The 23,148-nt window shown below is 42.3% G+C and overlaps 2 protein-coding genes across 2 annotated transcripts in view; both read left to right on the forward strand.

The window, feature by feature from the left end:
• The window catches only part of LOC138962547 (chymotrypsin-like elastase family member 2A), a 9,431-nt gene extending 7,526 nt beyond the window's left edge, over window positions 1-1,905 (forward strand). Inside the window, exon 8 of the mRNA XM_070334395.1 lies at window positions 1-1,905. This exon is cut by the window's left edge and continues 177 nt beyond it. The gene's annotated coding sequence lies outside the window, so the exon portion shown is untranslated.
• A 6,655-nt stretch (window positions 1,906-8,560) lies between these two features.
• Window positions 8,561-23,000, forward strand: LOC138962553 (tryptase beta-2-like). Its single transcript, XM_070334410.1, has 7 exons — window positions 8,561-9,637; window positions 14,203-14,487; window positions 17,385-17,559; window positions 18,409-18,539; window positions 19,253-19,408; window positions 20,714-20,862; window positions 21,508-23,000. The coding sequence occupies exons 1-7, from the start codon at window positions 9,556-9,558 to the stop codon at window positions 21,676-21,678; spliced, it is 1,149 nt and encodes a 382-aa protein (XP_070190511.1). The 5' UTR covers window positions 8,561-9,555; the 3' UTR covers window positions 21,679-23,000.
• The last annotated feature ends 148 nt before the right edge of the window (window positions 23,001-23,148 follow it).

The raw sequence follows: 23,148 nt of genomic DNA on the forward strand, positions 1-23,148 counted from the left end.
CTATATCCGCCATCTTCCTGGTCCCTTGTGACGTCATTCCCAGCACGAAGCACCATGGAGCATTAATTCTTTTGTATTCTCTTCACTGACGGTTTACTCTGCACTGAAATCCCTCTCGAATAAACGTAAACGTGACGTCAAGTGACGTCATTATTCCTACCGGTCTTGCTCTGAAAGACACAGTCCTTCCTCTGTGAACAGTTCAGCTTGACTATCTGAGATCTGCCCTGGTTTACATGGGGTAAGGCAATGCCTCCACGTAAACACATACCAAACATTAGCGTCCGGACTGCTTTCTGTGTAGAGTGGGAGTTTTAGGATGGATTCATTTCGCTGAGTCTTCAATCAATCAATCAATCAATCAATGAGGCTTATATCGCGCATATTCCGTGGGTACAGTTCTAGGCGCTCTGCACCGATGCCGTGTGAGATGAAATTTTGTACGGCCAGTAGATTGCAGCCATGTCGGCGCATATTTACCTTTCACGGCCTTATTCCAAGTCACACGGGTATGGTAGACAATTATTAACTGTGCCTAAGCAATTTTGCCAGGAAAGACCCTTTTGTCAATCGTGGGATCTTTAACGTGCACACCCACATTTCATGTTGCGATTTGCGTGGATCTGTGGTTGGCTAAGGTGCGCCTGTTGGCCCAGATCCTCCGACTTCAGCCCTTAGGTTTCTTTCAGGGTTACCCCGCCCTTAGTTCCTGGCTCAAAAACCTAACCCTGGGAACACATGGGGGATTTCTTACCGGGGGTCCCACCCCGGGGTTAGAGCTTTTAATGCGGCTCTTACTCGCATGGTGTAACCGTCATCGGACACGTGGGGCATTTATAGGGTAGTCAGTGCCATCTGCCAACCCACCCCGTCCTGGTAGAGACACCGCTTAGCTAGTTGGTCCGGGACTGCTTATTCTATATTCGCAACGTTCCCCTATCCGCCACCTGCGGACCCGCCGGGTTGAGGATAGTCGCCCCCCTACTGAATTGGAAGTAGTCTGTTCCCGGATTTTGCTGAGTGATACTTGTGTCTGTTAAGAAACGAATTGATAAAAAAATCCCACACTGCACCCATGCCATTGATCTTCGGGATAGAGGGTCTTATTCCACGGAGTGGTCCTTCTCCTAGACTGGTGGCTTTACACGGCTGTCGAGTCCAGTCTACCCATGCCATTGATCTTCGGGATAGAGGGTCTTATTCCACGGAGTGGTCCTTCTAGTGGCTGACTGGTGGCAAAACAGGGCTGTCGAGTCCAGTCTACCCGGCTATTTGGCCATAGGTGGCTGGTTTGTTTATCTGAGGTGACCTTCCCCAGGGCTTGAGCTTATAATGCGGCTCTTGATCGCATGGTGCTCCCGTCCTTGGACACCTGGGGTATTTCTTGAGAGTAACAGTGCCACCTGTTACCCTGCCCCATTAGGCCGCGTACAACGGGGTTTGACAGAATTTAACATGCAATGATACAATTTTGTAGTGCGCTTAACCCGCGACCTAAAAATGTCCCCAAACAAATTATGTACAGCTGCCTTTCGCTGTTTCCCATGCGCATGGCCTTATTAGCGTCTACTCAGAGGTAATGGTGAGTGCTGCTGGCATTTGAATTAAGTTGTTTGGTGATATTGCTAGTTGCTTTCTATTCTTTACTTTCACAGTAACCCACTTACATTTTCTTTTATACCTCTTTCATTTTGCCCACCTCCCGCTATTTATTTTTATTTTTATTTTTTTACATTTTAATAGGATTTTATTTTACCAGTCATGGTTTCAAGCGGTTTTCTTGTGTGAAATCTTTTCAGCAATTTTTCTACATGAGGACTAAAATGAACGTCATTGAAGATGACTGGCTTTAATCTTAATGTACTTGTCATGCTGTGTATTGATAATAAAAGCATAATGAACTAACTTTTGTGTGTGTTTGATTATGACGTATTCTTGTCACGATCTAAGGACAACTGCGGTGTTAGTCTGGGTCAGTGATCTCACTTTCAACCCGGATTGTCTGCCCCTGTTTGTTGAACAGACGTCTTAGTTGAGCAGGAACAGAATGATCAAAGCGTCTTTCGGTCGATCCGTCAGCAAACTTAAAAGTACCATCCTGGTGTAAGCGACCACCCACACCAACCCAGATCTCATCATCTGTGCCGTGGATCAGACAAGAGATAAAGGCTGTCCTTGTCCTTAATTCAGCCAAAAGTTGACTACGCAAAGGCTCTGGTCACGTGATATAAGCATTTGCTTGAGTGCGTGTCCTAGCTGTGTGTTTCGAACTGTTCATGCGAAGAAATTCTGAATAAAATTTTGTTTTAAAAACCAAAGGCTCATGAATAACAAAATAGTGCCAAAGCATCCGGACTGTCTTCCGTGCAGAGTTTGAGTTTTCAGCTGAATAACCATTCGGCGAGCTACGTGAAGTAGACATCGCCCAATTAATATCAAGCTGTAGACAATCCATCCACTCGAGTACATAACACAAATTAACAGCTTTGCTACTTCCTGTGCAAAACGGGAATTTAACAATAACGTTCGACACACACACACACACACACACACACACACACACACACACACACACACACACACACACACACACACACACACACACAAAGAGACACACACACACACACACACAAGCACACAAGCACACACACACACACAAGCACACACACGCACACACACGCACACACAAGCACACACACACACACAAACACACAAACACTCACACACACAAACCCGCAGCTTCCTCTTGAGTCCAAGTCTACCGCAATATATTTAGTCAAATATTGATAAAATGTAACAAAAACAACTTATATATTAATGCCAGTGAATGCTAACTAAATATAAACTGTTCGTTAAAATCTTCTACTAAAAATCTAAAGCAACCATTTTCCTTTCGGTTGAAGCTGAGACACCACACCTCTGAAAAACACACCATATTTCGACCTAACAACATAGTTTTGCATTATCTCTTTACAATTCAAATAAATTCAGAATTAGTGTCGTCTATGTTTAAGACGTTGTTGCGTAGGATGACGCCAGAAAATAGTCAGAGTGACGACAGACTAATCGTCTTGCAAAAGGACACAATGACCTAAGTTTGCGAAAGGCTTAGAATCTAATTACTTGACAATCACCTTACCACTGGTGTTGGGATAGGTAAGCCTTGATCGCTATGTCTTGAAAACTAATGAGGTTTCCCTTCTCCCCTTTTTCTTTCCCCCCTCCGCTCCACTTATCTTTCTTTTTTTGTTCAGTTCAAGGCAGTCGAAAGGGGCCTGAGCCCTAAATGGAACGAGATATATCAGCAAGAAAGACAGGCTGTTCAAGTCTCTCAATTTATTTATTTGCTTTTTGATTAATTGATTGATTAAAGAAAGAAACAAAGAAAGATAAATAGAAAGACAGACAGAAAGAACGAACGAACATAAGAAAGAAAGAAAGAAAGAAAACAATAGCAACAAATACCAACCAACCAACTAACACACCAGTCAAACAATTCTACATCCTGTAATATTATATTTCAACTCCTCCGCGAAACAGAAAAACCCATGCTAGCCTATAACAAAACATCAGCAAATGAATACAATTCTACGCACCACAGTTTATATTTAACCTATTCAGGTACATCCCCTTGTACATTTCTTTCTCAGGTGCCTAGCCCTACATTAAAGCAGGGTTCCCCAAAGTGCGCGTCCCTGTGTCCTATACGCACTAGAAGCCGAAAACACGTACTAGACATTTGTGACCCTCCACCACGAAATGAGTCGTATGTCACCTCACGCGGTTCTGCGCTAGGCATAATATATGTCCGGGGGGGGGGGGGGGGGGGTGTCTAGAAACAGTGTGAGGGTCACCATAGTCACAGGCTTATAACTCGAAAAGTGTTCACTCTTTTCTAAAACGGTTTTCACCGCTGGATAGAGAATAACAAACTCTTTAAGAAAATGTAAAAATATGAAAATCATGAAAAGGTGACATGCGACTCATTCCGTGGTGGAGGGTCACATTTATGGAGGGGGTCCCGGGACGCACTAAACTTTAAAAGCGCGGGCCCTGGGACGCACTACATTTCTGTTATCGTGCGTACTGTAGATACTTTTTCAGACTGCAATCGTCAGCTATTGTACACTATGCGTGACCACAATACTTTATATGTACACCGGCAATTTTCGCTTTTGGATCTTTCGGACACTCTAACATTCTGCAGTGGGGGTCCATGGACCCTCTTGGGAAGGCATCCGTGGGGAACCCTGATTAAAGGCACAGTTCTCTCCGTGAAAATAGCTCAACGTCTCAGGTCTGGCAAGACATTATAACATGGGATAAGACTTTACCTCCACTTGAAAACACAACAAAAATCAACATCCTGATTATCAATCAATCAATATGAGGCCAAAAAAAAGAAATAGGTGTGGTTACGGTAACATAGCACAAAAAATAGGGTAGGAAGGTAGGCAATCACTTTTTTTTTTAAACTTTTTTTCTAATGTGTACAAATTAAACCTACTTGACAGGGAAATAAGTGTGCGACTCGGGCGCTTTCGCTTTCATTGCGTTTTCTGCACGCGTTTTCTTTTTTTTTCTCTTTTTTTTGACAAATGTAATAAAAAGTTATAGGGTCGGCCCCTAAAAATAGGGTAGGTCGGGTTACCGTAACCACACCTATTTTTTTTTTTAGGCCTGAGGCTTATATCGCGCGTATTCCGTGGGAGCAGTTCTAAGCGCAGGGATTTTTGTTTTTTTGTGTTTTGATTACTTCATAGTGAGAATCTTTTGATGAACCGATTTCACAGATTGTCACTAGTTTATGCTAAGAAAGGAAGACATAAAAACATATCCCACTCTGCGCAGAAAGTTGTCAGACTGTGGATGTTGGTATGAGTCCAAGTGGAGGGATGGCCCTAGCCCATGTAAAAAGCCTGGCCTGGTCGTAGACGGTGAGCTGTTTTTACTGGGAGAACTGTGCCTTACTTAGTGGACTGGGTGGCCGAGTGGTAACGCACTTGCGCTCGGAAGCGAGAGGTTGCGAGTTCGACCCTGGGTCAGGGCGTTAGCAATTTTCTCCCCCCTTTCCTAACCTAGGTGGTGGGTTCAAGTGCAAGTCTTTCGGATGAGACGAAAAACCGAGGTCCCTTCGTGTACACTACATTGGGGTGTGCACGTTAAAGATCCCACGATTGACAAAAGGGTCTTTCCTGGCAAAATTGTATAGGCATAGATAAAAAAAAGTCCACCAAAATACCCGTGTGACTTGGAATAATAGGTCGTGAAAAGTAGGATATGCGCCGAAATGGCTGCGATCTGCTGGTCGATGTGAATGCGTGATGTATTGTGTAAAAAATTCCATCTCACACGGCATAAATAGATGCCTTGAGTCCGAGTCTGGAGATACGCGCGCGATATAAGACTTCATATATATTTAATGTAGGCACCCGAGAAAGACATCTCCAAGGGGATCCACCTGAATAGGTTAATATAAGTGGTGCGTAAAAATTGCATGCAATACAGACGATTTTTAGGCCAGCGTGGGTTTTTCTGTTTCACGGAGGAGTTGAAATATGAGTGTACAGGATGCAGCATACACGGGAAGGTCAATGTCTTTCAAATCTCACAACACGCTCGCCCAGTCACAGGACATTTTCCAAATGCCTCTCTTCCATGCAAAGTAGTCGCCGTGCACATCCCTTTGATCAAACCACCCGAGAGATGCTTAGATAGTGCATCCATCTTCTTCGCTGCTGCGTCACACACGGAATAGAATGTTAATGGAATGCATTGTAGGTCAGTTTAAGAGGAGATGAGTGTGTGCGCTTTTGGAGGGCGGAACTGTTTTTCACACACACACACACACACACATACACACACACACACACACACACACACACACACACACACACACACACACACACACACACACACAATCAATCAATCAATCAATCAATGAGTCTTTATATCGCGCATATTCCGTGGGTACAGTTCTAGGCGCTCTGCAGTGATGCCGTGTGAGATGAAATTTTATACGGCCAGTAGATTGCAGCCATTTCGGCGCATATTTACCTTTCACGGCCTATTATTCCAAGTCACACGGGTATAGGTAGACAATTATTAACTGTGCCTAAGCAATTTTGCCAGGAAAGACCCTTTTGTCAATCGTGGGATCTTTAACGTGCACACCCAATGTAGTGTACACGGGGGGAGGTTCGGACACCGAAGAGAGTCTGCACACAAAGTTGACTCTGTGAAATAAATTTCCGCCGAACCTGGGATCGAACTCACGCTGACAGCGGCCAACTGAATACAAATCCACCGCGCTACCAACTGAGCTATATCCCCGCCCACACACACACACACACACACACGCACATACACACACACACACACAAGCATACACCCACACACACACACACACACAAACATACACCCACACACACACATACATACATACTTACATACATACACACATACATACACACACACACACACAAATCCTCTTAAACGGGGATAATAGTAAGTTTCATGCTGTTTGTTTATTTATTTGTGCCTTTAAAGAAGTTAATTCATAAAGAAAACCCAATCTGCCCAGAAATCAATCAGACTGTTGGTATGTTGTATGGGTCCAAGGGGAGGGGTGCTCTTATCCCATGTAAAAGCCTTGACAAATCTGTGTTGGTTTACATAGGAAAAAGGTAGTAGTTTTGGAAGAAATCATTTCATAAAAAAAGCTCTGCACAGAAATCAGACAAGCTGTAGATGTGTCCAAGTGCTCTTATCCCATGTAACATGCTAGACAAATCCGTGTTGGTTTACACGGGCAGGACGGTATCTTTAAAGAAGTCTATAATATGTCTCCATTCGGAGGCCATCATGGGGCCAACGGGATGGCGTGGTGGCTGTTTGTTCAGAGGGACGACAAGAAAGGAACTTTGCATTCACACCCAGCGCTCGCTGACTGCAGGTAAACTGAAAGTCCCGGTCCGCTCTCTCCCCCCCCCCCCCCTCCCCCTCCCCCCCCCCCCCCCTATCACCATCGCCCCGTATCTTTCCTTCATCAGACACCCCTGGGTCACGCTACTATTCTCTGAAGCATGCTTGGACACCCCTGGGTATGGTGCACAGGTTGCACCTCAGATGTAGTTCTTTGTTCGGACAACTTCTGTCAGAGGAGTAAACTAGGCTATTGCGCTGTTTGTACGAGTATACACTGGTCGTCGAGCTGGCCCACGACATCCCCCCCCCCCCGGCCCCCCGCCTGTCCCTCCCAATACAAACGCTGGAATCATACTCTTGGCAGAACTTGAGTTGCTCATAGTAGAGCTCTAGCTAAAGGAGTATGTCCCTTAATATACAGACAGACAGACAGACAGAAAACCATTGAGATAGAATTTTAAAAAAACAAGAAAGGTAGGTTGTTGGAACGTTTGTTATTGACAAAACAATACATTCACAAATATATCGACCCAACTGTCTTTTAAATGCACAGACAAACAATAACGAAAACATATCTGGCTGATTTTTCCTTCCGGCTGCCACGAAGCCGCAAGCGAATGAATGATAGAGATAGATACAGACACTTACACACATACACGCACGCATTCAGGCATGCACACACGCACGCATTCAGGCATGCACACACGCACGTATGCACGCATGCACACACACACACACACGCACGCACGCACACACGCACTCAAACGCTCAAACACACACACACACACACACGCACGCACGCACACACGCACTCAAACGCTCAAACACACACACACACACACACACACGCACGCACGCACTCAAACGCTCAAACACACACACACACACACACACACGCACGCACGCACACACGCACTCAAACACACACACACACACACACACACACACACGCACGCACGCACACACGCACTCAAACGCTCAAACACACACACACACACACACACGCACGCACGCACGCACACACGCACTCAAACGCTCAAACACACACACACACACACGCACGCACGCACACACGCACTCAAACGCTCAAACACACACACACACACACACACACGCACGCACACACGCACTCAAACGCTCAAACACACACACACACACACACACACACACGCACGCACGCACACACGCACTCAAACGCTCAAACACACACACACACACACACACACACACGCACTCAAACGCTCACCACACACACACACACACACACACACACTACCCCTACATGCACTGCAACACCACACCATCTTCCCCTCACCCCCTACACACACTTACGCACGAAGCAGAACATGAGGCGGCGTACACACAGTAGCGAAGAATACCCGCACAGTACCTGAGGTCCGCCACCCCTCCCCCTTACAAACACCCACCTTGAGCAGAACATGAGGAGTACAAAGTCCGCCAATCCACCCCAAGCCAGGGAGACCTGAGCCACACAAAGCCAGGGAAAAGATATCAAACACGCTCAAAGAACCCTAAGCGACGAACCTCTTAGAAGCGAAGACATCGCGCAGAGCGTGGAAAAGAAAAAGAGAAAAGATGGACCACTCCACGTTCCTTTCAAGCCCCGTTTTCTTACCCTGATGGCTTACTGTGCATGCAGGAGTCCTGTGTGTGCTTGCCGCCATCTCTCCCTCTCTCTCTTTCTCTCTGCATGTACCCGAGTTTGTATTTGCCGGGTAGGTGTTAAAAGACTTAGAGGAACAACATCTGAGAGAAAGGGGTGTAGATAAAAAAAAACCATGGTGATACAATGGCTAGGTGTGTGATTTGGTTCGACCACTCCCCCTTGAAGGTGTGACAAGCCTGGAATATTTTGAATCATACTTGTTTTTGTGTCGGTTTTCTGTCCTTTCCTGGTATGACGCAAAGCGTCACTTCTCGGGGATAGCTGCAACACGAAAGACCACCAACAAGAGCTTCCCCAAAAAACCTGGATGTGGAGATATTGCCGGAATTCTGTACTGCAACCAGGAAGAACATATTTTCGTTGTTGATCTAAGCCTGTTTATCCTGACATAAAGAATAACATTATTTGTTTGGGGAAGACTAATCTGGCTTCTTACGTAACCATCGAAGCAGCATCACAGTCAACATAAACAGATCACGATATTCGGAGATAATTATTTGTTTTGAATCTTCCGAATTTGTTTCCAGATACCGTGTATGAAATCTAAAAGCTGCTTCTTCAAGGACCTGTGATATTTTCCGCCTATCTGAATGCAACCCATCTTGGTTCTACCTCCAAGCACATACTGGAACTGAAAAAGTGCATTCGTATTTGAGGCGGTATTTTACAATCTGTTAAATGATTTCCACCACCAAGTTCTTTCTCCGAGAAGTCAAACTTTAGCTGATCTTCAAGAATAATTATCCGACCTTGAAGTGAAAACGTCTGCCTTTGTGAACGGCAGACGAATCTGTTCCCTATGAAGAGAATATTTCGCACACCAAAGAAAAAAGGCACACCACTTGAAAACTGTTCTACGTGTACTGGTGATTCGTGTGAAGGAGACACGCGTTTGAATTCACTCTTTTTGCTGTGATTCGAACATTTGTACACATAGAATTATGGACCTTTGTTTTTGTGCAAAATCGTTCCTGCTTCTGCTTTGCAATGTTCTGTCTTTGGGAAATGCCATGCGCTTCGAGTGTAAGTATAAATATTGACATATTATTATTGTTGTTTATAGAATAGTTGATTTTTTTGTGAGGGATTGGTGGATTTATTCCCTCCTTCCTTCTCCTCTCTACGCTCTCCTTTCTCTGATCTCTGCTCCCTTTTTAATGTCAATGTCTTTGTAAATTGATTCGCTGGTCTGTCCCCACACCCGCTTCCTGCTTCCACTGAAAATACGTATAATCACACTCGTCGTAAAATGCGCAGTTATTTCACCATAGACCACTACCTTAGAACTTCAGTACAGTGTGTTCAAGTTTAGCATTGAAGCTGCATAAATATCTTAAAAATAGTTACACTTCTGAAACAAAACATAACAATATTAGAATAACGCTTGCTCAGCAAAAGTCCATGACATTGAACATTAACAACAAAGCAAAGGCTAGTTTGACCACCAAAACAAAAAGTATACCTTCAAGTTTAAATATGCTACTTGAAAACAGCTATAATAGCTCTTTATATATTTATACTTGGCAGTTCTAAGTTCTTTACACTTTGTACTTTTTGTAATATAAAATCTGAGATGTTCAAAACGCTCTTTTCTTCTTTTTTTCCCCCCCAAAATACTCTTTTCCTCCCTTTTTCCCACGTGTTTTCCTCCATTATTTCAGACTCCTCTTTTTCTTACTTCTTCTAAACGCTCTCTATCTTTTTTGTTTCAATGAGTAGGTCAAACACATCAATAGTCACGAAAAACCCTGAGAAATTTTGATTTCAAAACGCTCAAAGTAGGTCAAATCTATTTAGTGATTCACAGTAAATTTTCAAAAACCCTGAGAAATTTTGCTTTCAAAACTTTCAAAGTAGGTCAAATCCATTTAGTGATTCACCATAAATTTAAAAAGCCTGAGAAACTGGGGTGGACAAGCACTCCAGCCCTCAGTGTCAAAGCAGAGTACACTGGAGAAGAAAGGAAAGTGAATGAAAGTTCAAATAAGAGGTGCTCTAGCTCTGGGTAAATAAAACTCGTTTAAAACCCTTCGAGCCATTCATGGGAGAGTAAGAGACCTGACCGTGTCTTGACGCCAAGTTTGTCTTTCACAATACACGTCCACATTAGCACGTACCGATGATAAATGATTCTGTGTCTATAGATTGAGAGAGGTTAATGTTAAGAAAACTGGAACGTGCTTTTTACCACTTTCTCGTTTTCCCTAACTATTAATTTTAGTCCTCACAGAACACAGAATGGTTTGTTTAGTTGTTTTTTTAAACTAACACACTTATCTGTCATTACATACAAATTTAAACTTTCCTGTCTGTTTTTGATTTTTCTTTCTTACACAATTAATGCTGATCACGGTATAATTTTTTCAGGAAGACAATCATCGGTATCTCTCTACAAACACTCGCAATACCCACCCACCCACCCCCCCACACACCCACACACACACGCATACACAAACACACACACATACACAAACACACATACACACACCCACACATATATACACACCACACACACACACACACACACAACACACACACACACACACACACACACACACACACACACACACACACACACACATACACACACACACACACACGCACATACTTTTTCACAACGTTTGATTTTTTTGCTTAGCACTTTTTTTAATATTAATTTACAACGGTATTGTTTGAGTGGATGTAAACTTCAACAGGTTAAAAGCTTGATTGCCCGTTTTAAAGGTCTGTAAATTGGAAACATTTGTGTTACAATAAGATGTTTGAAACTATCAATACTCAGTATTACTGGAAGGGAATTTTGTGAAAAAGCTATACCAGATGTATTAAGTGTGTCATTATTGGCCAATATTCTCAGAATCAACGTTTACTTAAACAAGTACATTTACCACGAGTAGTAGATGACGGGTGCAAAGAAGATATTGAACAATTATTGTATAGAAACTGAGGCAATAAATCAGATTGTCAGAAACAAGTTTTGTTAATAGCATATCAAATTGGAACTTCCAGAAGTGTATACCTGTCGTCTGACAGTTTTTCACCGCGTGACTGTGGTGATATAAACATGCTGACAGTTAGGTGTAAACAGCTTACTGTACAAGTGACAACAGCTAAATAATCTCAATCATGAAGAGAAACAATGTCTGGGGGAAACCAAGGGAATATGTTGTAACTGTTCAACGACGTGAGTTGCGAGAAAAAGCGAATAACAACCCAAGATGTACAAGGTCTCAGTGAGGGCGTCCATTTTTGTTCGGCGAGGTAGACTGTCGCTTACTTGTGTGTTTTTTTTCTTTTTTCTTCTTTTGGGAAGACGCTTAAGCGTGCCCTTTTAATAGATAAACAATAACATTATATAACACACTTGGTATCTGTATGTTTAACTGTACATTAATCTGTGGTGCAGCACATTTAACATTTAACATTTACTTTTGGCGCGAATTCTTACAATACATAAATGGACAAGAATGTATTAATCAAAGACTGTCGATTACTGTTTGAGGCTGTTTGACCCATATTTTTTTCGAACCTTTAAGTGTATCGATGGAAACGTGATCGGTAAACACTAAAACAGCAGGTTTTTGTTTGTTGCTGTACTGGTTAAACAAAACTAATTGGAAAACAATGACTTTGTGTCCACATCCTCTATGCTCACTACCACGTGCATCGACACAGCCGTTACGAGAAGACCAATAATCAAAGGAAGAATGTATTTGACCATCCCATTCCCGACATCTTCATGTAAATGAAAATGTATGGTTTTACCTTCTTATTGTACACTACGGCGCATTTCCAGCACCGATTAGTCCAATGCAAATATAGAGGTAGCTATCAGTTGTCACTTTGCAAATCCACTTCTCACAGACGTTGTACGCACAGATTTTTTGCAAACTATAGTCAGTTATATGGAGCAAAGGGCACTTTGATAAGTACCAACACTTCGTAGGCCTGAGGCAAGTGAAATGTATGGTTTTATTTATTTTTTATTTAGGGAGATCCAAATGTACCGCTCTTAATTTACGTCTTCCGATATGCATCAATATTGCTATTCTGATAGACACATGGGGGAATTCGGGGATTGTGATTGGATAGTCTCACACAGCCCTATTCCGATCATCGGGCCATATTCCGCGGAAAGTAGGCAAATATCCTTTTCATATTTGCAATAACAAAGACGTATGTTTCCGGTTTCTTCGACGTGTATGAAATACACGCATATCTGGCCTGGTTTGCTTCTGTGACTGGTCGACAGACGATGCAATTTGCTAATAAAACATTCTTACCGTATGTGACCGAGTGCCGGATCACTGACTACAATCACCTTTGGAGGCGAAGTCCAATCAAATAGAATTGAGATTTGAGAGCTAATTTCTTAGCACTATAAAAACAGTTAGGTACACAAAGGCAACCGAGAACATACAAGGAGACTGTAGCAGCCAGACCCCATCACAAACAGAACTCTACCATTCACAGGTGTCTAGCTGTTCGAGCTTTAAATAGCCCAATAGACAACTCTGCAGAGTCTGATGTAGAGGGTGACACAGGAGTCTCCCTGTCACACGTACACGAAATACATGTCGTGTAAAATCCACTTCTTTTACAGGCAACAAAGCTAGCAAGCAGCTGCATTCCAGCAGACGGTCCTTCCAGTGTTTTGCGCACAATCAGCAAACTCTCCTTTCCCTTTGCTACGTCCATTGTCTGCAATGATAAAATGAAGTGACCAGGCTGAAACATTTAGTCGTTCACTTTCTTCTGAAACAATCCTTCTGCTCTTATCGTCCACAGATTTACCGCAGTCATACAACGCGAAATCACTATCCGCAGGAGAAGTCAGACTTTCGAACAATTAAAAGATTAATACCTTAGAAGCAAGTATGCTACGTGACGTCATAAGAAACCAGGCATATTGACGTAATCCCAAACATCCGGTTATCTCGTGTCTTCTCCGTGATACATGTCCTTGGGTTTTTCAATGTTCGGGGATTTCCGTGGATACATGTGTAAGGGATATGTGCACTAAACCGTCGTGTGCAATAGACAACATGGACCATTCTGGTAGTTGTTGCTGACAAAAGCATGTTTTCGACACAGAATATTATGTCAGAATAGCAATATAACCGCTATTGTGTTTTCAGCGTAGCAATACGGTCCGATATTTAGACTCGAACAAGTAGGCCTACAATGCGACTCGTCTTCGACACGTCAGCATTATACTTGTCTCGTCAAAATGTCGGACCCTATTGCTACGCTGAAAACACAATAGCTGTTACTTATTGCGCCACCCTGTACCCTGGGGCTAGCTTTATAATTATGACGGCATATTAGCGCCGTGCATACTGATATCATTGTGATAATTATAATCATAACAAAGAGGTGTTGGTAGTAGTGTATTTATGTTCGATTATGTTTTTTGGTTGTTGCTTTGTGTAAAAAGAAATGCGATGTGGTGCCCAAAGAAAAATGTCCATGTTAATGTGCAAAAAAAATGGACATTAAAGTTTTCTTATCTTATCTGATCTTATCTCAACTCGTGAAAGTGATATTTATAAATACCAGTGATAATTTATGCATGTATCTCTCCGCAGACTGCCTGTGGTTCAGTGGTTCTTGCGAGGTGTCATGCGGCCCTGGCACCTTCCCACTCATCGGACCCACCTGGTGCTCTATGAGGAGACAATGCTGCATCAGAATCATCACCCCACCCCCCGTCAAAACCACCGCCACCACCACCTCGCGCACCACTATATCTACTACCACAGCCACTACCCCTACCACCACCACCACGCCTACTACAACCACAACGCCTACGACGACGACAACACCGACTACGACAACGACACCGACACCGACAACAAATTCTCGTTTATCAAGTGAGTTTTGTTTGTTTGGTTGGTGGGCTGTTATTTGTTTGTTGTTATAGTGTGTGTGTGTGTGTGTGTGTGTGTGTGTGTGTGTGTGTGTGTGTGTGTGTGTGTGTGTGTGTGTGTGGTGTGTGTGTGTGTGTGTGTGTGTGTGTGTGTGTGTGTGTGTGTATGGTATGTGCATTTGTGTGTGTGTGTATGTGTGTGCGGTTTTATTGAGAGGAAAAAATCCAACAATTTCGTGAAACGCTTTTTTGCTAAATAATGACGGAAACAATGAAAGGTTATTTCTGCAACATAACATCAGAAAGAGAGTACGAAATAATGTATCAATAATTTATTTCTGATTCAAGAAAAATGAATTGAAAATAGGAAGCCCCTTGTTCGTCGCTTTGGCATGAATAAATTGGTCTTTTTATATACTTTAGAACATACACAGTTTTGGGGAGAGGGTATAGGGATAAAAAGAAAGTAAGCTCCCATACTTTGAAATTCAAGGCAAGACTGTTGAGAAGGTTTTTAGCAAGTTGAATGTAAAGAAAGCAGTTGGTCCTGATAACATCGGTGGACGAGTTTTGAGATCATGTGCCTGTCAGTTGTCCGTTGTTTTTAGCCGTTTGTTTAGTTGGTCTCTGAAAGATTGCACTGTGCCTAGACTCTGGAAAAACTCTACGATCAGCCCGGTCCCCAAGAACAACAATCCCAAAACCCTGAATAACTATCGCCCTGTAGCTCTCACCTCTATTGTTATGAAGTGCTTTGAGCGCATTGTCCTCTTTAGACTGCTCCATCAGGTCAGGCCCCATCAGGATCCCTTCCAGTTTGCATACAAGCAGAACAGATGCACAGATGACGCCACACTCACACTCTTACACAACGCATACACACACTTAGAAAAACCTGGCTCTTTTGTACGCATTCTTTTCATAGACTTCTCTTCTGCCTTCAACACTATCCAACCCTGCCTCATGGCCCAGAAACTTCTCCGCTACAGCGTGACTCCAAGGCTTATCCTGTGGATTATCAACTTTCTCGTTAACAGAACCCAGTCAGTCCGCTTTCAGACAGCTCTCTCTTCCCTTAGGTCCACCTCCATAGACTCTCCACAGGGTACAGTTATCTCCCCTGTGTTGTTCACACTCTACACTAACGACTGCAGTGGCACTGACTCCACCCTTCTTATCAAATATTCAGATGATACAGCGCTAGAAGATCTCTCCAATAGTGACGCAACTTACTTTGCAGAAGTAGAACGTTTGAACGCCTGGTGTAAAGACAACTTTTTAGACCTAAATGTGACAAAGACCAAAGAACTTCTGATAGACTTTAGAAGAAACCCTGCCCCTGTCCCTGACCTGATGATTGATGGTGTGACTGTTGAGCGTGTGACTGAATATAAGTATCTTGGCACAGTTATCGATGATAAGCTGTCCTTCAATGCAAACACCACCCTCATACACAAAAAATGTCAGTCACGCATCTACTGCCTTCAGAAACTTAGGAAGTTGAATGTGAACCCTTCTATCCTTCAAACTTTCTACCGCTCTTTCATCGAGTCTGTCATCACTTTTGGTTTTGTGTCCTGGTATGGAGGTCTGAGTGTGAAGAACAGGAATGTCTTAGTGCGAATGGTGAATGTCAGTAGCAAGGTGATTGGCAGGCAGCAAGCAAGTGTGGAGTCCCTGTATGAAAAGCGTGTGGTGAGAAAGAGTAGGCGGATAGCTTCAGATATGTCCCATGTCCTTGCCCACCTCTATGAACTCCTTCCCTCTGGCCGTAGACTTCGCACGCACAAAGCTAGGACACTCAGGCTGCAAAACAGCTTCATCCCCAAATCCATCACCCTTGGCAACATGTAAACACATCCACATACCCGACTCAGCCCCTCTTCTGCCAGTGCAATCAGTAGTAATGTACATGTATGTATTGGTTTTATGTACGTCCGTATTTTTTTTCTTTTTCTGTGATATATTGCATGCTATGATTTTTTGCAATGATGTTTAGCCATAGTCCGTTATACGCGTAGGTGTGCGAGAATATGTAAGCGCAGTGCTTTAAAGATGTCCATGTGGGAATGTGTAAGTGGGCGTAGTCGAATGTCCATGTGGGAATGTGTAAGTGGAGCATATAAGAATGCCCATGTGTGAATGTGTAAGTGGAGCGTATAAGAATGTGTAAGTGGAGCGTGGTCGAATGTCCATGTGTGAATGGGTAAGTTGAGCGTATAAGAATGTCCATGTGTGCGATGTGTAAGTGAGACATGGATGTGTTCATGACTGAATGCGTAAGCACAATGCAAGGAATGGCCAGAGAGGTATGTGGGAGGTGTGTTTATAACCTGCCCTGTTATATAGTGCTATATGTCTTATGTAAAAACAATGTCCTGTTTGTATTATTGTTATGTACCACGCCTGAATTTCTCTATGAGATAATAAAGTATTCTTATTCTTATTCTTATTCTTATTCTTACTCAACGCATCTGGAAAAGAAAGCTGTGCTGAACCAGGCTTTTAGCGCATAAAACAAAACAATCAGAAACGGAAGTAGATGAAAGGAATTTCCATTCAGAATTCTCTTGTTCTTGTGTATGTCTGATTTGTGCGTGTTTTGAGTGAATGCCCGCTATATCACGATGCATTCCAAACCTTGGGTAAGAAAATAGTCTGTATGGTGAAACGTACCCCTTTTGAGGCCTCTAGAAAACAAAGAAAATCAGGTCCTAAAAAGGAGGGTACATTTACTGGGGTTATGAACAAAAAGTCTGAGAAATAATGGTCTCAAAAGGAAGGAAGTATTAAATTGCGGGGGGGGGGGGGGGGGGGGGGGGGTGTCTTAAAAGTGGGCTCCACTGTATACTTATTCCGAATTCTATATTTTTACATTATTTTGTTTTAACCTCAATCCAGGATGTGGCATGGCCGACAGAGGAAGAGAATTCGAACTGAACAGCCGCATCATCGGCGGTCGCGAGGCAGACAAATGCGAACTGCCCTGGATGGTGTACATCTCCTTGCCCAACGGGCCCTGTGGGGGCGCCGTCATCGATGAGAGACATGTCTTGACCGCTGCACATTGTTTCTGGTCAGTTTGGCTCAGCCACCTTTAAAGGCACAAACCTTCTCGTGAAAACAGTTTGGCTTGCCATCTCAGATCAGACCAGGCTTTTACAGTAGATAAGACCGTCCCCAGACTAAGTCACATTTAAAAAATCAACTGCCTGGAAGCCCTCTGTGCACAGTTGGAATTTGTATTGAATTAATTTTGTAAAAGTCACAAGTGGATTTTTCATAAATAAATTCATGAAAAATTCCACCTCACGATTGCAAACAGTCAGCGGGTTGATTTTTGGTACGTGACCAAGTGGAGGGGTGGTCTTATCCCATATAAAAGCCTGACCAGATCTGAGATGGTGAGCCGAACTTTTGTTACTTAAAGGGAGGAGTGTGCCTTTTCGGGATACTGTCCGCGGGTACCGACATGGATCTGAAACGGTTTATTTCGGATTGCAACCGGCTGACACGCTGTTGCTACGATTTAAAGCCCCATTCCGCCTCACATGAGGTTTACAGAACGAGTAACTATTTTCATGAAACCAGCAATACTAATAACCTGAAATATATAATTCCGTAAAGTTCAGCGAATTTATTTTATTCAAAAATGTAACTATTGGTTTCCTATGATTTAATATTAAAATGATTAAAGGTATACCTTTATACAGACGACTTAGATAGCTCGTTTACTGTCGCACACATCTTTGTGTTAGCAAACGTGTCCTTTTACAATCTCTTCATTTAGCTCGGAGTGTTGTTTGTCGGCACACTGAATTAACCTCAAATATTCCCTCTTCTGTCATTATGTGACGTCACTTCTGTATTGGGAGATGTCACTTGTTTGCTGTACACTCTATAACAAGTTTGTCTACTCTTACAGGGGCGCAGGCAGCTACACACCAGAGATATTTATCGGTGAATACAACAGAACAGAAACCAACCCGACAGAAAAATTATCCACGAGAGATTACAAAATCTTCATGCATCCGGGATACATCCATGAATATTACTGTGAGTACTGCGACAGGGAAAGAATTAAGAGTTATTTATGGTTGGGTGGGGCATTACTCATTGAAAAGGTCACGTGGCGAACTCGTTATCTCAACTTATATTTTATTGTATTTATTTACTTTCTTATTTTATTTGTTTGTTAGTTTGTTTGTTTATTTATTTATTTATTTATTCATCTATTTATTTTTGATTGATTGATTGATTGATTGATTGATTGACTGATTTGTTGATTGATTGATTTATTGATTGATTGATTGATTGATTGATGCGATGCATGGATGGATGGATGGATGGATGGATGGATGGATGGATGGATGGATTGATGGATTAAATGGATGGATTGATTAATTGATTGATTTAGAGCCTGTGGTCGTTAAGGTGGAAGGACAAAACTAGTAGTGAGAAAATAAACATGAAAAGAACTTACACGTTGTATTATTAATTTTTTCATCAAATAAACGGCTCAATAACTCCCCTTTCTTATCTTGAAGTTAAGTAGATATGAATGTATAATATCCACTGTACTCACGAGATACTCACGTCTTACGCACTGGTTCGTAATAGTGCGTTTCTCCAGCTTTTGGCAATGAATGTTTGGACTTTGAAAGACTATTACGTTCACAAATTCGAGTATATATACTTAATTACCTTTCTTGCTCCCTTTTTATAATTGTTTAACAAGTCTTTTGCCATTTATCTGTTTTGGATTGCAGTTAACGACATTGCTATCGTACAACTGGACACGCCAATAGACCTGAACAAATATAGATGCATTACACCACTCTGCTTGCCCTCTGACGACCAAACCTTCCCCGCTGGTATCGACTGTGTGGTTGCCGGTTGGGGAGTCACTGAACCAGAATATGATGGTAAGAATACAATGACAACGTTTACCGGAGATTTTCGTGGGTTTTTTTTTCTTGTATCGGCTACAGTTTGAAAATACTGGAAACGAATTTTGCAACCGGCCAGCCATTTCGGTTTGCAATTAGGTTGGGGAGTCACTGAACAGGACCGACTGACTATTGAGTATTATCATCCAGCGATATATAGAAACCATGGACAACATGATTGAGGAATATGCTAAAACTGAACCAGAAAATGATAGAATATATGTATGGACAACGTGTTTCGAAAATTCCGTGTTTGTGGTTTCTACTGGTCAAAGTTTGAAAATGCTGGGACACGGAATGTGCAACCGGCCAGCTCTACCGGTTTTTAATTATTCGGGAAAGTTGTTCTTCGAAATGTACTGTTATTACCTAATGCACGGTTTGACCGTACCGGCACGGTTGACCTAGTGGTAAGGCGTCCGCCCCGTGATCGGGAGGTCGTGGGTTCGAACCCCGGCCGGGTCATACCAAAGACTTTAAAATTGTCAATCTAGTGGCTGCTCCGCCTGGCGTCTGGCATTATGGGGTTAGTGCTAGGACTGGTTGGTCCGCTATCAGAATAATGTGACTGGGTGAGACATGAAGCCTGTGCTGCGACTTCTGTCTTGTGTGTGGCGCACGTTATATGTCAAAGCAGCACCGCCCTGATATGGCCCTTCGTGGTCGGCTGGGCGTTAAGCAAACAAACAAACAAACGGTTTGACCGCCTGTCCAGACAGAATGACCATTATTCGTGGGAGCAAAAAATCAAGCAAAAAAATCTGATTTTGTTTTTGTTTGTAAAATGGCTGGAGTGATCACTGGTCATCATGAAGTGTGTGTTCATTCTCCCTTAATCCTTGTTGGGGTAATTTTGGTGCTGGTGTGAGATATTTCAAGCATAATATAGTCATCATATCTGAGACTACACTAAAGCACGCAAAAGGCGATGCAAGCTCAAGTTTGAAATATTCACAATTTGAAAAGCTTGTCCGAAGAAAAAGAAACTCCACTAATTAAACTGATGAAGATTTTAGTTCACATTCCTTGTTTCGCTATAACTCTTTGTTTTTGATTACAACGTCACCGTGCTCATTGTGTGAGTACGGCCAACTCATTTTCGCTTGATTTTATCTATCTACTACCCGTGTCGAGGTTTCGAATCACTTTCGACTGCAGCGTTGTTATTTATTTCATTTTTCTTTGGTCAAAATCCATTCTTAAACATGAATACAACCATCGTTAAGTCATATGCTCACCAGGTTTCGTATGGCCATAAAATGTTGTCTCTGTTCGTTTCAGTTTTTAGTCCTCCGATACCACAGGTGTTGATGAAAGTAACCATATCCGTGGTGCAGGAGTCCCTGTGTAAGCGAAAGTTTGGCAAATACTACAACATCACCACGGAAACATGTGCTGGACAAATGGCTGGGGACAAAGATTCATGTGATGTAAGAATGTTTTTTTGTTCTTTCCCTTTTCGCTTCCTTCTCTTCTTTGTAGTTTGGGATCTGTTGTTGTTGTTGTTGTTGTTGTTGTTGTTGTTGTTGTTGTTGTTGTTGTTGTGTTGTTGGTGGTGGTGGTGGTGCTGCTACTGCTGCTGTTGTTGCTGCTGATAATGATACTGCATGACTGTGGTCTTTTTCAAGTTTTTCTTTCTTTTCATCTTTTCACTTCAATATGTGTTTTTTCTTTTCCCAGACAGATCTTTTTCACCATAGTAGTTTTAGTCCCACCCCCCCCCCCCTTCTCCCCCTACTGATGGATGGATGGATGGATGGATGGATGGATGGATGGATGGATGGATGGATGGATGGATGGATGGATGGATGGATGGATGGATGGATGTATGGATGGATGGATGGGTGGATGAATGAGCTGAATGGACGGATCGATTGTTAGATGGGTGGATGGCTTGATTGATCGATTGACTCATGGATTGATGGATTGATGGATTGATGGATTGATTGATGGATTGATGGATTGATTGATTGGTTGATGGATTGATTGATTGATTGATTGATGGATTGATGGATTGATGGATGGATTGATGGATGGATTGATGGATTGATGATTTCTTTTGTGACTGTGTACAGGGAGACTCAGGCGGGCCGCTGATGTGTAGAAGCGGAACCGGAAATGAGTTCTACGCAGCCGGGATCGTGTCTTCCGGAGCGGGCTGTGCCAAACCGCAGACCCCCGCCATTTACACCGACGTCATCTCTTTTCTACCCTGGATTAACAGCGTCATAAGATCGGGTGTTTGAGGACCGTTTAATTAGTTCAGATGTGACATTGGGGCAGCCTCACCCTGTACCCTCCAAAAATAAGGTCACGCCGAGTGAGAGTGTTACATTAAAACGTGCACGCTGTTCCTATTCTTGGTTGTTCCCCTGTCCCCCCAAAAATTAAATAAAATACAACAATTAAGGATAAAAGGGGTTTTGTTAAAATGAAGCTACCAGGGGGCAAACTGATGTGTCCTTTTGATGTACACTACGTGTGTGCTGTTGCTATCTTTTGGAGCGCAAAAAAACTTCAATACAATTTGTTTTGTTCTTAGTAAGCTTAGTAGTATGAAGGAGCTTTTTATTGAAAATTTAAAAAACGATCAAATTTACTTTATAAATTATTGTATTTTGATAACAAAAATGACCATAGGAAAATTTAAGTATGGGAAGAAGTTAGACTTACGTATTTTATTGGAATTAGAGTTAAACATTAGACAGAAGTTTATGTTTTGAATAAAAAAAAAATAAAAAAAGGAGCTTTTTATTGAGACTGATCTTTTTACCAATCAACAGATTGCAATTTGTAAAAATATGGCAGTGAAAAGCACAATTTCTGAATGATTCGATATGAATAGAAATATGACATATCAGTTTTGTTCTTGTTGATTTTTTTAAATATTTCATTTCCTCGTCCCTGAACCTGTATTAACATGACATATTTGTTTTGGCTTGCAACTTTATTTTGTTCAGAGTTTGTTACGTAAAGCAAAGAATGTTACCTGAACTATAGACACTGAAGCAAATTCTTCTGCTAAAGAAAGTTTTGAAATATATGTTATAACTTGCATTTACACAGACTGCCTAACATTTTGGAAAAAATAGACACACACATATACAAACACACACACACAAAATCTTAAGTTCTTCCTATTCTGAAGGTGAAGCTCTCAGAACATCCACCATAAAACTGCTCAAAACCACAGACAATGGCATAGTAAATTACGCAGATATTTACATTTAAAAGTTTAGGAGCGTTTTCCTAACGGATTTTCTGAAGGCCCTCCAAAAGAATTTTGTCGATGAAATGATGCGTGATTCTTGCATAATATTCAATGTGTGTTGTCGATAAAATCACTATATTCTCAGGGAAAAAGGAATTTGAAATGGCGTGACCCGTATAGGGCAGGAGTTTGTTGCACTGCAAAAGAGGAAAGGTTAATCCTTTGGCGAAGAAATGAGACTGTGTTAATAATTTACAAAATAGTCCAAACACGTTTTACCACTGCAGACAATTTGTTATAGACTCCCCCTCCACGAAGTAGGTTTGTTCATGAAAATTAAAGTATGCGAGAATCAGATTCTTGTCAATGTTCATTTTTGTGAGTTTGTGGACTATGCCTTCTAAGTTGTTTGTTTGCATTATTCTTTCTTTCTTCGCATGGTGTGTGTGTGTGTGTGTGTGTGTGTGTGTGTGTGTGTGTGTGTGTGTGTGTGTGTGCGTGTGTG

This window comes from Littorina saxatilis, linkage group LG1 (assembly GCF_037325665.1).
Source record: "Littorina saxatilis isolate snail1 linkage group LG1, US_GU_Lsax_2.0, whole genome shotgun sequence".
Classification (NCBI taxonomy): Eukaryota; Metazoa; Mollusca; class Gastropoda; order Littorinimorpha; family Littorinidae; genus Littorina; species Littorina saxatilis.